This window comes from Ornithodoros turicata, chromosome 1, assembly GCF_037126465.1.
Source record: "Ornithodoros turicata isolate Travis chromosome 1, ASM3712646v1, whole genome shotgun sequence".
Taxonomy (NCBI): Eukaryota; Metazoa; Arthropoda; class Arachnida; order Ixodida; family Argasidae; genus Ornithodoros; species Ornithodoros turicata.
Genome location: NC_088201.1, coordinates 40,565,185 through 40,578,661, shown reverse-complemented (window position 1 = coordinate 40,578,661; position 13,477 = coordinate 40,565,185). Strand labels below are relative to the sequence as shown.

The following is a 13,477-nucleotide window of genomic DNA, read 5'->3' as shown; positions in this document are numbered from 1 at the left end:
TCCAAAGTTTGATCATCACAACGTGCACAAAGGATGTGGGAAGTATGGAAACAACTGTGAAGTACGCTGTACATCTATAAAGGTAGAACATGTTGTGATAACAGCAGTGATAACTGTTCTTTCAGTAACACATCCCATCCCACACATGTTTGTTTGCAGTTAGGCTGATAAGAATGCATAGTTGCCTAAGAGAGGAGGACTATCAGGTTCTCGTGCATGCGTTTTACATGATAGTGATCACTGCTTTTGCCCGACCTTGTGAATGTTTCATATTGGATGTGGTGAATTTCACAAAGTGTGAGCTGTGGTCATGAGAAAATACACCATAGATGTTTCTTTGAGGGCAGCTGATTTTTCCCCAATGTTATGGATGGTTGCAGTGACCAGTGCACAGGGACAACAAAGCCACTATATAGTATAATGTTTAGGTCATAGGAAAGCTATACATGCTGTAAATTGACAGAGTGGACAGGAACTTCTCTCACTCACTCACTCACTCTCTCACACAAAAAGAGCCTAACTGAATGAATTACTGATGTAACCTCACTTTATTAATAGTTTTCAGTTGGTTCTCAAGCATTCACAGGTGTAACAACATACAATCAATCATAATACAGAATCAGTACTGTACTACATAGTTACCATGGTTGTTACAGTGCAGGCTTTGTGTTATTTAATTGAGCTGCTACTAGAGATCAGTACATGCATGATCTTTGCAGAAAGCGAAAGGAGATCTGCAGAGCTAGGCTAGGTGTCCAATCATCAACATACCAAACATTGAGTGTGCAGAACTGCCCATATTGAAAATGTTTTTCAGTGTACATGTCATTTTCAAACTTTTGGATTTATACTAACTTCTCAATATAGGAGGTTAAAGCACACTCTGAATAAAGTGGAATGGTATAATTGGTCAATAAGCTCAATTTCATATACCACTGGACATTCCATATTATGTAACATGCTAAATAATGCACAGCAGATGTCTACTGGCAAATTTTACAATTTTCTTCTGCATTTCAAAATTAGAAATTGCAATGCTTGTTTGCATGCAATGCACATTTGTTGATGAAAAGATGTAGACTTACCACCATGATGACGTAAGAAGCTTTTGGAATGTGATCCTAACATAGCATGTATGCATGCTGACACCTGCATCTGTGAACATGATTGTTTTTCAATGTTCACAATATCATGCAGAGAGAGAGACAGAAAAAATGGGGAGGAGGGGACACTTAGCACAACACAGCATATTAAATTTCAAGTTCTTGCTTGCCATACATCGTTACTTTTATAGCTATATATCAAATGGGCCTGGTCTTTGTTTGCGCAGAACCCAAATTTCGACATTACTACTACTACTATGTTAATATGCATGGAAAAGGTAATACCCTAATTTTTCCATTTCAATAATGTATGTAGAACCTGCTGAGATGAGCATGCCAGCATTGACTTAAGTTCAGAGAATGAACCTAATTAATTATGCTCGCTTTTCACTGCCACCTTTCCTCATAGTGCACATTTCTAACCAAGCTTATGATGCTAGGCTATAATAAAGAATATACTAGGATGGAGACTAATCTGTTAGGTTCATGAGAATGCATAACAGCCCTGTTCAAATATTGTGGTAACTAACTAAATTGGTTAACATGATAGTCGATCTCTCTACATTTGCACAAAATTTCTAATATTCCAAGGATATGGTCATCAAAATAGAAAAGCTTTGGCATATGACAGTTGCACAGAGCAGATAAAATGCTCTCAGGAAACAGAAGTTCAGATGTCCAATGCCCGAGGGAGAGTTGTCCCACATGGACCATCAAAATGGAAGCTGCAAATCAAGTATATAGTTACTGTCAAAAGTGTTCCAAAAACAGGGCACTCATCCATCATTATTACACAAGGTCCCTCCCACTTTTTATCACATAGCAGACTCCTAGTCATTTTGGCAAGTAATTTATAATGCACTTTGAGTAACTTTTGGAATTAATCTACATGCAATATGGGATTCAACACCTTGAATAATTTTCACGATGTCTGCGATTTTTCTAATTCATGAAAGACAAGATTATCGTGACCTTGAGACAGAAAGGAACTTTGAGAATGCTCTGCTTTTGAAGGCAAATGGATATTACAAGCTATAGGCATGAGCACTACCCCCTTTGTTTTGGCATAAGCAAGAAAAATTTTGTTTTGTACCGTTTTACTGTGGAATTTTTAAGGCATTCACCAAATTTCTGTGCTGTTTTTGCAGCCCGAGTTCAGGCATGTTCTTATGTTTGTGCTAAGCATCCATTTCTAGTCATTGTACTCCACTGGTCATTTTATTTGTCCTTTTAATAAATATTTCCATATTTCTACTGCATTCCTCAGGGAAGGAACAAAGTTATAACAAAATTGGACTAAAAGCAATGCAACTCTGTGCAACACAATTACTTTTTCCAGTAACTGTAATCGTAATGCAGCTATAATTGTATCTGTAATCCAATTACTTTTATGAGGATGTAATAGTTGTAATTATAATTCAGTTATTTCTCAATAATAATTTTTAGAGTTCTGCTTCTACCCAACTCACCCAAAGTTTTCTGTGCCAGCTGTAGTTTCCAAATTGAATTCTGCAACAGGCACACCACGTGCTGCAACTTCTGGTGCAAACATTGCAGCAGGGTACACAACTGAGGATGTGCCAATCTATAGAACACAAAAAGCATTTGCATCCCTCAAATCACAGAGATTCAGACCATGAGGTAAGAGATACGAAAGATGAACCTACCACCAAGCAGAGGTCACACTTGTCTAGTTCAGCAGTGGCTTTTGATAAAACATCTGGTTCAAGTGACTCGCCAAACCACACCACATGAGGTCTTAGCAGACCTGAGCACTTTTTGCACCTGCGTTGAAGTTTTGTGTTTCTCTAGGAAATTACCAGAGACAACCATAAACCATTCCTCACCTTGGTAGTTCCCCTACTGGAATGGCTGCATCGGGTGCGTTAGGGTCCGGAGCCCTACAAAATCAAGCGTTCTACTAGCTGACAGCTAATACAACATACTGTTAAGCTTGCATTAGGGATACAATGTGTTCTTCAAGGTGAATCAAATATAATAGGATTTGATTTAATAATCTGATTTAAGTTTCGAATTTCACTTACATAAATTTCTGAATTGTTCACATTAATGCAAGGTTTCACTTGTACAAGAAGCTATTAAAAGTAGGGTCATACTATATGTGTGCTCGCATTACACGCAATACCCCAAACGCTGCAGTTGTATGACAGACGAGATTTCATCCCTTCTCCCAGCTCAACAGCTAGTTCTCTACGAATCATGACAGCGCTCCACATGACAACACAAGCAATGAGGAGAGTGAAATATCTCTTTTCGTCTTGATTAGAACGTGTTCCTTCAACAAGAGTGACGCAAATTGTTGCCGAGATGTGTCTTGTGCAGCACAAAGCTCCAGTCATAAGCTGAGACATGCAATACTGTACTTACTCGCGTATAGGACACACATTTTTTACCCAAAAACATAGCGCCATTAAGGGGTGCGCTCAATACGCGGGGAAAAATTGGAACTCAATGCTTAAGGTACACTTAACTCCTGGTTTATTCCGAGATATCCACCATGACCTCCCTGGAATCGAACGTCCCGATTCTCTCTCGCATTGTGATTGTCCCTTGTCGTCGCGATTCTCCCACACTAAATCTTCTGTTCCATGAAGCATGGACGAAATACTCTTCTACGTTCATCGCATTCGTCGTTCGTCACTCTGACGCCACACACTCGTTCTCGTTGACTGTGCGATCTGAGTGTGCATGTAACGAACAGCCGCGCGAGTGCGATACGGGCTCACGCTGCACGAGGCAATCCGTCCATGCTACTAAAGTCGGGGTGTGTCTAATATGTGGAGAACAAAAAGGTACCAGCATTTCGGCGTTCAATATGCAAGTGCATCTAATATGCGAATAAATATACAGTAATATGTCGGAAGGAATACACTGATGCCAATGGTCCAACATCTGACAGCATCCATCAATTGTCCGAGCGCGTGCAGAGCCCAACATGGGAAATGTGGTGTCGTCACAAAGCCCTCATAGAGACCTATTTCCAGGTGCTTGCTGATTCTCTAAGGTGCCCCACGCTCTGTGGCTATTTCACAGTGAGTTTGACGTTGTTCGGTGAAGTTCGGTGTCAATGAGTCGAATACATGCCCTTGGCATTGTCGACAAGTGTGAAATTGAAGACATGTGAGCGGCTCATCGCAACGCTGTGATGCTGCCCTTGTATTCCGTGTCTTTGTGTAACAACTACACGTCACATTATATGTGGGTTCCAGAAAAGTACAACATACTATAAAAGTGTGCTTGAATATGATACTAAAGAGTGAAGGCAGATGTAATTAAGACACAGCACAAATACACAGAAATGAGAGTACTCAAAGTAGTAAATACTTCAAAAAGTATTCGAGATACTTGGTTGTGGAGGAGATCACTGCAATGGTTTATCCAGATTCCCAGGCACGGTGGGGTGTTGAAAAAAAATCACTGTTTTTCTTTTATTTATTTAAACATAGGCTTTATTGGCTCGTAGTAGGAGTCGAATTTCAAAATGTCCATCTGTCAGCCTTCCTCTCTATCTTTGAAAAAGAATTTTCTTGATTAAATACAGCTTACGTTGTACCGATAATGTTGTCAAGTTGTCACCAGTGTTCAAAAAGAAAGTGACCATGGAAGAAAGGGTACCTTCTCAGGTACCGTTCAATGGTTCTATGCCAATGCGCAGAAAAACGCAACCTACAATGACTGGCACTGCTAGAGAGATGATACACGTTTCTCTTCCAAAAACAAAATGGTGAACAAAGCTACCACTAGTCACTTGCCATCGTGGTTCTAGCTACATAAAATGAGTCACCAAATTCTCTGCGTCCATAGGAAAGGTCAAGCGAAACAAAAAAAAAATTTTGAAGGAAGTGATGAAACTGAACCTGATATGAAAACAGACATGCAAAAAGTAATCATAGTACTGCCCAAGTACTACCAAGTAAGTATATAGTTACCCAGTAGAAGACCAGTCCCTGTTTGAAATATGTAATATTGTCAGCTCCCGACCTGAGGCTTTCGCTTGTATCTATCTTTTCTTCACTCAATCGCTGGATTCTCCATTTTACAATGTTACCGTGATAGTCTTGAATATTCCTAGCAGAATGCTGCTGCCATTGAACACAGCTAGAAAATAAATGCAAGACCCTGACAAATGGCAATTTACAGAGTGCATGTTTACAAAAGTGCAGTCACCGACTTGATGTCGTGCATCAGAGACAATGGCAAGCCTGACTGTCCTACATGAGAATAACACCTCCTTTTTAAGATTGCCCATATAACTGCCATGAGGGAGGAAAAAACTAGTGCAAGTCTTGCAAAGCACATACACAAAAAAGTGGCTTTATTTTCAAATGGCAAGTTCCTGTTCGTGCTTTTCTGTTCTTGTACAGTTGTGCTTTAACTTGAGAAGAGTGTGGTCAGTATTCAGATCAATGGCTACCACCTGAGACTGCATGCATAGCAAGGGACAGAGCGTACTGCTAGAGCCTGCAGGTATCAGACGTACCACAGGTTCCACTGGTACATAATTTTCACCAGTGGGGGCATGGTAAACATACCCCCTCCTTAAAATTTTGAAGAGAAATGCAAAATCCTTTCTGGACATTCTTTTGTGGCATATTTGGTGTTTTGGTGCTTTATGGCACAAGAGCGACTAAGGCCAACTTCTGGCATATTAAATACATGGTGTACATTCACAGGCATCCTTATGTCCCTATGGAATCTCAAATGTGTGTTAAAAAATAGTAGTAGTGGAGCTTTGCAACAAGATTATGTCTGTCAAGTGACATGGGTTCTGTGTGAGATTAATGGTACATACCCCCTTCCACGAAGAGATGGTGTAATTGGATTGTCTTTGTTCACCGCAACATCTCCACACTTTGTACACCTCGTCTTGAAAAGTGTGCCTGGTAAACGAAGAAATTGAATGTCAGCTTATGATATTCAGCAGCCGTAGCACCCAGCATAAATGCCAGCATAATAAATGTTTTATAATGCAGTGTAGCTAGTTATGGAAATCAAACCCTGAGTAGGTCCTAAAGCAATTAAAATGGAGTTGTTAAGCAGGGAGCTGAGGATGACTAAGCATGTTTCAGTCTCAAGAAAAATAATCAAGATGATGCTAAAATTAAGTGCAAAACAGAAAATACAGCAAAATAAAATACCACCAGTGGATTAATACTTCTTACATTTCAGAATTACGTACCATGAAGTTCCAACAAGTTTTTTGTTCCTGCTGCTTGATGAAGCTCATCAATATTTTGTGTGATAACCACAAACCTCTTTCCAGCCTTCTCAAAGCTGTCTTCAGCTTTACCAAGGGCTTGATGTGCCTTTAAAGTATGTAAAATCAGATTAAGCAAAATATACATATGAGACATGTATGTACACAAATATGTATATGAGAAGGAAATGCTAGAAAACATTTCTTCTACGAAAATAATGTTTCCAATGTTATCATTTCGGAGTGTGCTTTTCTTTTGACACTCATCAAATGGTAAAGCAAAATAAGCTGAAGAACACTGAGCAGCTCAGAAATGAAGCCAGGGACCATGTTTGAGAGAGGGAACTTTTGCACCCTTAACCTTCGTCTGCCATATTGGGCTTCAAGGGACTATGAAATATTTTTCTCTTTTATGTTCGACAAAGGAGATGTTCCTAAGCACACAACCGAAGTTTTATGTTAGACAAGTACACGGTTTCCTCATGTGAGAATTTGAACAATGTACGAAAGTTATATGAAGCTGATACACCTGGCGACATGACACGGCGAGCGGTGGAAGGAGTGTCGTAGGGAGAAACTTGACCCTGTCACAGCTATGCCAGATTACCTCGCTGCTTTGTGCACTGTATGCCTAATTTGGCTTACACTCCTTTCTGTGAGCTGTATACAAATCCAACATAATGAGGGACCCAGGACCATGCATATAGTGGTCAACAAGTAAGAGGAGGGACGTGAGGGGAAAGAGTGGAGGAGATGTCATGGAGATGTCCAAGGGAGATTTGAACCGCACGTGGTTAAAAGACAGTGCACTTTAATTGTGAAAAATTTCTTGTGAACGAGTTTCTTGACAAGGAGAACCATTTTCAGCAAAAATTTAATGGGGTGTTTGGGAAACTTCATAGTCCCTTTAAGAACAAAGTCTAGGCATCCAGATAGTCGCGGAGAGACAACTAAGGAAAGTATGCAATTTATGTGTAAGGTTTAAAGTATTTCAAGCAAAGATATTACAAGTAGGCTACTAGATGTACTGTACAGTGAAGAGAGTGGCCGAAAATACCATGTGCACTGTATGAAAAGGGGGTTACAAAACAGGCCCCCTCGGACTACTGGGACTCAGGGGCATGCATAGCCCAATCAAACGCTTATCAGAGAACAAAATAGAAATGTGCAAGTGAGCTGGTGTACTATTCAACTTATCAGAGATACGAGTGGAGCTGGGTTATTAATCATGTAACTCATCCACTCACAAGATTAGGACGTTTCTGAAGAACTAAGTCTCTTCTGTAGTGGTAGAACTCCCACACCAGTGAAGGGTTTGCCAAAAATGCACTAGGTGTTGCAATATCCTAGGGAAGAAATGAAACACAAATAACAATACTGTAAGTAGGTCTGGTGAGCAAAATGACATATTTCGTGCCCTGCTGAAACTTTCATGGGCTGAGAAATTATGAGCCTTAGCGAGTCAAATATGCCAGATATGCAAATGTAACAAATTTAATATATACAAAGTGACAAAGCGAGTGCTATACTATTTACTACACGGATCATCCGCCTGCCACTTCATAACCTGGAAATCTGGTACTCTATATGCTATAACCAGGGTTCCTCGAAGGATTGAAACACAGTACTCGTCGAAAAAGCCAGACAGCGGTGGGCTCTCACCAAACCTCTCAATTACTGGCCGAGTGCGCCAACCACTATGCTACGCTGGCACGGCGTGAAATTCTGTTGCCTGTCACTGCAACCTGTCCTACATGCCAAGGACGACCTGACGACGTCGACCAAGTGGATGGTGCGTGCCTGCCTGTACGAGGACGGGTACTCACGAGGGATACCGTCGGTAACAGGAGGAGCGTCACCACTAGAGCTGTAAAGTAACTAATTACAAGTAATTGAGTTACTGTAACTAGTTACTTTTTGTGTAACTAATTACTGTAACCAACTACTTTCTAAAACGTGTATCAGTAACTGTAATTTAATTACTTTTTTGAGTAATTTGTACTCTGAGGAAAGTTACTTCTCCAATCGAACTTCCATGCGAGTGTTAGGTCCTGGGGTGGAACATTACATAGCGATTCTAATGAGAACTTAAAAAATGTCCCACTGTTAAGAACAAATTTATCAGCATTATCAGCTGGACTACCAAGCGAGTGAGTATGTGGGTGGTTTCAGAAGTTTGTTTTCCACAAGTACTACGTTTGATACACTGCGTTCCAAAGTTTTAGACGTGGTCACTTTGAACATAAGTAAGCGGAAGTAATTGGGAAGCAACTCAATGAAATTTCATGAGTAACTCTAACAGTAACTGAGGTACATTTCAGTCCAAGTAACTTTTCCTGAACTTCGTTACTTTTAAAGTCATGTAACAGTAACTTATTGACACTTTCTGAGTAATTTATATAGCTCCGGTCACCACTAAGCATAGCTGCAGGGGCAGACATGGTCTTGCGCTGGGTGCAAGGGATGCAGGTGAAAAAGAATTCACTTTCAGTAACCGAGGGAGACACTTCCATTATGTGTTGAAGCGCGGCGGAGCCTGTCCTCGGCTGCTGCGAACATTTTTGTTTTCGTTGCAAAAACGATAAAATAAATGAAAAGCAGCGTGTAAAGTACCCATTTAGGCACTTATGAGCGCCTATTTGAAAAAAGGTGCTAATAGAAAAAAAGAAAAGAAAAGAAAGGCAACAACGGCACTAACGGGTCCCCTTCAACCTGATTCGTGCCTAGAACATTGAAAGGCAGCATCTGTATGCCTTCCGACGAAAAGGCGTACGCCTGGAAATCCGCCCTCTAGTCATCACTTTCTATCATAGGGTTCGTCGTTTTTGATTGAAACTGAAGAAAGCCAATAAACACATGCTAGTAACTTTTACTGATTCTATTCAGTTTTAGCCGAGAAACGCTGATTGCATGTGCGGGTCCAAGATACACACATGTAAAACAGTAGCAATTTTTCCTCAGTTGCTGGGAAAGTGCAAAGCTGACCATTTCCATCCCATTCTATTATAATCGTAGATTTATTTCTCCTTGTCCTCTCTCAGAGTGGTGTACTTGATGAAGCTGCTAGGAAACTTTCTTCGTAGGACCTATGGACTGCTTGAGAGACACTTGTCTGTAGTCTCCAGTTCGTGGCACAACAACCTCCTGTTGGCGGCGTCACACATGAAAGAGCTATACCAAAACTGCTTCCCCGGGGTGGCCATGCAGTCTCATGTGCTGAACGGCGCCCGCAATGCCTCTACTGTCTGCTGACCTCCCCTCAGAGTTGATTTCAGTACAGCTCCTTTGTGCACAACACAGTCAATAGAGGATTCTTCCACCACGAGCTAGATTACATACAAGTGTGCTGAAAGCAGTATACTGGCAAGACGCTGTCCATCTTCTTATATTCTGATGGCTACATGCTACAAACTGGCCTTTACTCTCACAATGTGCCTCAAAGGCTGTAGCCCTTTCTTCACGAAGTACAAAGGCAATATCTGTGCTCAGCACAGGAGTGTTCAGTTATTTATGATGTGAACTTTTGCAAATGCGGTACCTTCGGCATGCCTGTTTGCTGAGTGCTAATCTTACATTACACTATGTTCAGAGCTTGCAAAAAAAAAAAAAAGAACATGTTTCTTACAAAAACAATCACCACTGTCGGTTCCTCAATTTGAATTTGCAGACTGTCGCAGCTAAGCGAACTAGATTCTACAACATTACCCGATAAAGACAGACTTCTCAGAAAAAAGTTAAATACGGAAGAACATAAGCCGAATTTGTCCATAAGAAACACTGGAAATGCGGAACCATGTACACCTTCAATAAGAGACCGTAGGCTGGTTGCATGAAACAACAGAGTGCAATTAAGTGAAATCATTCACATATCTGACTGTTAATTTCAATTGTTGATTGTTTAAATTGTTGTTTAGATATTTGCTGATATAAGGGCAGTACGCCAATACTATTTCTTATGACGAAATGGCTTGCTAAAAAATTAATCACCACGGCTGACCATTGTACAGGTCCCGACAAAAGTTTATGGAACACGCGAGCCTTGTATTTTCTGTTCGGTGCGATACCCTAGCGGCAAGCGGCAGCAGGCTTGTTCACTCGTTCAAAGGGGTGGAAAAGTGCGCTGGCAGCACCACCAATTCAAACCATGTTTTGAGCACATTCAAGCGATATCAAAACTCCTGTGGTGTGTCACTACCAGCACACTCGCTCACCCCTCTGAAACGTGCAAGTTTCCGCTCGCTGGTAGGGTGCTGCACCGAGGAGGAAATACACCGCTTGCGTGTTCCGTAAACTTTTGTCCCGACCTGTACTGCAGATTAAATACAGTGGTCATTATGATATTGTTATTACCTGGCTAAATTGTGTACAACATGTTTTTGATCATAGCTTAGAAATACGAATGTGTTACCTAAACGATGTTAGAAACTGTTTGGGTAAACTGAACTGATTCAGAACCATCTAGAGGTAATTTAAGTACAAGCATTGACAAGTACAACAGAATCTAGTTGATTCCTATCCTTGACCTGGTGTTGGATCTGGAACAAAGATCTAGAAACATCGTTTGGGCATGTCTGCACATTAATACCTGCATAACCCCATGTGACATAGGTGAAAGCTCTTTAGGAAATAGTCACACAAAGTACCTGGGCATTATATTTTCTCCAGAGCCCTCCAGCTCCTCTGAATGTAGGTACGCCACTTTCGGCACTAATTCCTGCACCAGTAAGTGCAACAACGTGCCGAGCCGCCTTAAGGACTTCTTTGAAAGCTGCCAGATCGGAACTTGGTTGACTTCGGGCTTTCAGCATAGTCTTCGAGCTGGACGTCAACAATCTCGCTCCAGAAAACGGTCGGGTTAACACCACACGTGACGCCATCCTAGAGGAAGAAGTCCAAAAAAGCTAATAAGTATGCAACTCAGCGCGCTGTATACCATTTCCCGATAAACTACGAACAATACCGAAACCTTAAAAGTGGCATCCTCTGCAAGGATTTAAGCTAATGGGCATAAAGTTGTGCATTCAACGCTTGAATTAAGTGATATAAGCAATAAAGGTAGTAAAAGTAGTAGTGATGCGGAAAAGTGGTGCCTACACCGTAGTAAAACAGTAAAACCATGCAGTGTTTACTATGATGTCGTTTGGATTCCACTCTTCTGTTAACTACACACACCGTGTGCTATTAAGCACTTGTAAGTTTGAACAGAAAAACACGAACGATGAAAACCATGCAAACAAACAGATAACAGATGCTAAACGAACTTGATGGACTCACCACGAACGCTATCTAGAGGCTCTAGCATCGCACCATCGCACCATTCTGGCAACTATAGCCAAGCCATAGCCAAGCCATAGCCAATGCAAACAAACAAATGACGTCAGAAGGTACAACAGCGCCGCACCTTGGTAGACTGGAACTAATATAGCAAAAAATCAATAAGTCACAAGAAAGCCACATTTAAGTATAGCTTTTGATATTGCGAGGTTTTTATGCAGTTCCTTACATATTATTAGTTGTATGTCCGTGTTCTGCTCCATTCTACCTGTAGCCGGTAGCTCTTTCTAAAGATGGCTACCAGACTCTTCCATCTTCAGGAACCTGAATGGCACGAGTTTCTCCCAGAGCGCATGAGTGCACTCACGGATGGGGTCATCGCGGGCTTGCCCTCACTCACCCTCACCTCAAAGGCGTGAGGTGAGGGGCACTTATGAGTGAGTTCGCCCAGCTATGTTGGGAACACATGGGCATACGAGACTCGTCCGCACCAGTGACGTGTGTGTTATTAGGGGGTTTTAGGAAATCGTAAGCGCCCTCCGATTCCGACTCCGTATCGTATCGCTGTCAGTCTATCAGATATCAGTAATGTGATGTCAGCCACTCCAAAGGAATCAGGCGATTGGCTTATCATGTTCCCGGAAAAGTTATCGTGAAACTTGTATGTTTTCCTAAAGCTCCCTAATGGCTTACTAGCATTCGTAAGAAGCAGGACACAGGCGGTTCTCCGGTAGGTTCCAACCCATTGTGCTGTCGTGGGGAATGAGCAGGCTGACAGCGACGCCAGAAACGGCTCTCTCATCTCGGAGACGGACGAGTATTGCACTGCTGAGAGGAGACAGTCGTTCCATTCTTCGACGTCTAATGGCACCCCTGGCTTTCCGCCAATGGGCAAATGACATTCTTCCCCTATCTTTGCAATCCCCCCTTATGTAATGCCCTTCGGAAGGGCCCTTAAGGTTTAATAAATGCAATGAAATGAAAATCTATGTTTACAAGAGTTGTTCCAACGCTCGCTTTCCGGATGCCACGAAACACCTCTCGTCAAGGTGCTGCATTAATTCATCGGATGAGATTCAATATGGGCTTTTACAGCTCAGTGGCGTTACCGCCTGAGACAAGCTGACTCTCCCAGACGCCGTCACTGCGGCGACCTGGAAGATCTATAGAGCACATCCTTCTCCATCGCCCGCACTACCAACCTTCCCGAACCACACTTTCACGGTTTCTTAATCAGCTGGACTTTGTCCAGCTGATGTCCAGCTTTGTCCCCCTCACTTTGTCTACATTTCTTGGTTCATGGCCAAATCTAGCCCACCAACGCTCTGCCCTCAAAGCACTTCTGACCTTTTTGGACACCGTAGGACTAGGTCCTGACTGTAAGGCGGCTCATTATTCCATTTCACCACATTACCACCAGCAATGGGGTAGAACATCGCTCCTGGGGATGAAACTCCGCAATCATAACCATAAAATAAAGTTGCTGTTTTATTCGTCTACTTCTGAACACAAGTGACACAGTAAATACAGCAAGGTTCCACTTCAAGGGTTACACGTCGGCTGGTAGATATCTCCACACTTGTTTTTATATTTCTTCTGGAGTTCCACCATGTCCCCCCACCCCAGAGCAGTGTATTAGAAATCTCTGTCCCACCCCAACGACAGAGACTTCTAAGCCGGGGGGGGGGGGGGAGGCAGTATCCCTGACGGTAGTGTTCACCACATAACACGCTGAAGACCAACCTTTGCACAGAATGATGCCGTCATAACTCCTGATTTGTGGAACGCACGTGACGTACTCGTTTTGTGACAATTAACGTAACTACACAAGTGTCACGGAAGGCGTACGCCTCCTGCTTTCAACAAACCAGGAAAACAACGA

The 13,477-nt window shown here is 42.1% G+C and overlaps 1 protein-coding gene across 3 annotated transcripts; it reads right to left on the bottom strand.

Moving 5' to 3' along the window:
* Positions 1-529: 529 nt before the first annotated feature.
* On the bottom strand, positions 530-11,684 carry LOC135378061 (NAD-dependent protein deacylase-like). 3 transcript variants are annotated; one of them, XM_064610905.1, is made up of 9 exons: positions 11,596-11,684; positions 10,965-11,199; positions 7,569-7,667; positions 6,304-6,430; positions 5,917-6,004; positions 2,951-3,004; positions 2,771-2,888; positions 2,573-2,688; positions 530-1,828 (listed from the first exon to the last, which is right to left on the bottom strand). In XM_064610905.1, exons 2-9 carry the CDS (start codon positions 11,196-11,198, stop codon positions 1,774-1,776), a joined length of 891 nt encoding a protein of 296 aa, XP_064466975.1. In that variant the 5' UTR covers position 11,199; positions 11,596-11,684; the 3' UTR covers positions 530-1,773. The 3 variants fall into 3 exon arrangements, with proteins under 3 accessions (XP_064466975.1, XP_064466977.1, XP_064466976.1); XM_064610907.1 differs by lacking the exon at positions 11,596-11,684 and adding an exon at positions 11,451-11,582; XM_064610906.1 differs by lacking the exon at positions 11,596-11,684 and adding an exon at positions 11,416-11,581.
* Positions 11,685-13,477: the final 1,793 nt, after the last annotated feature.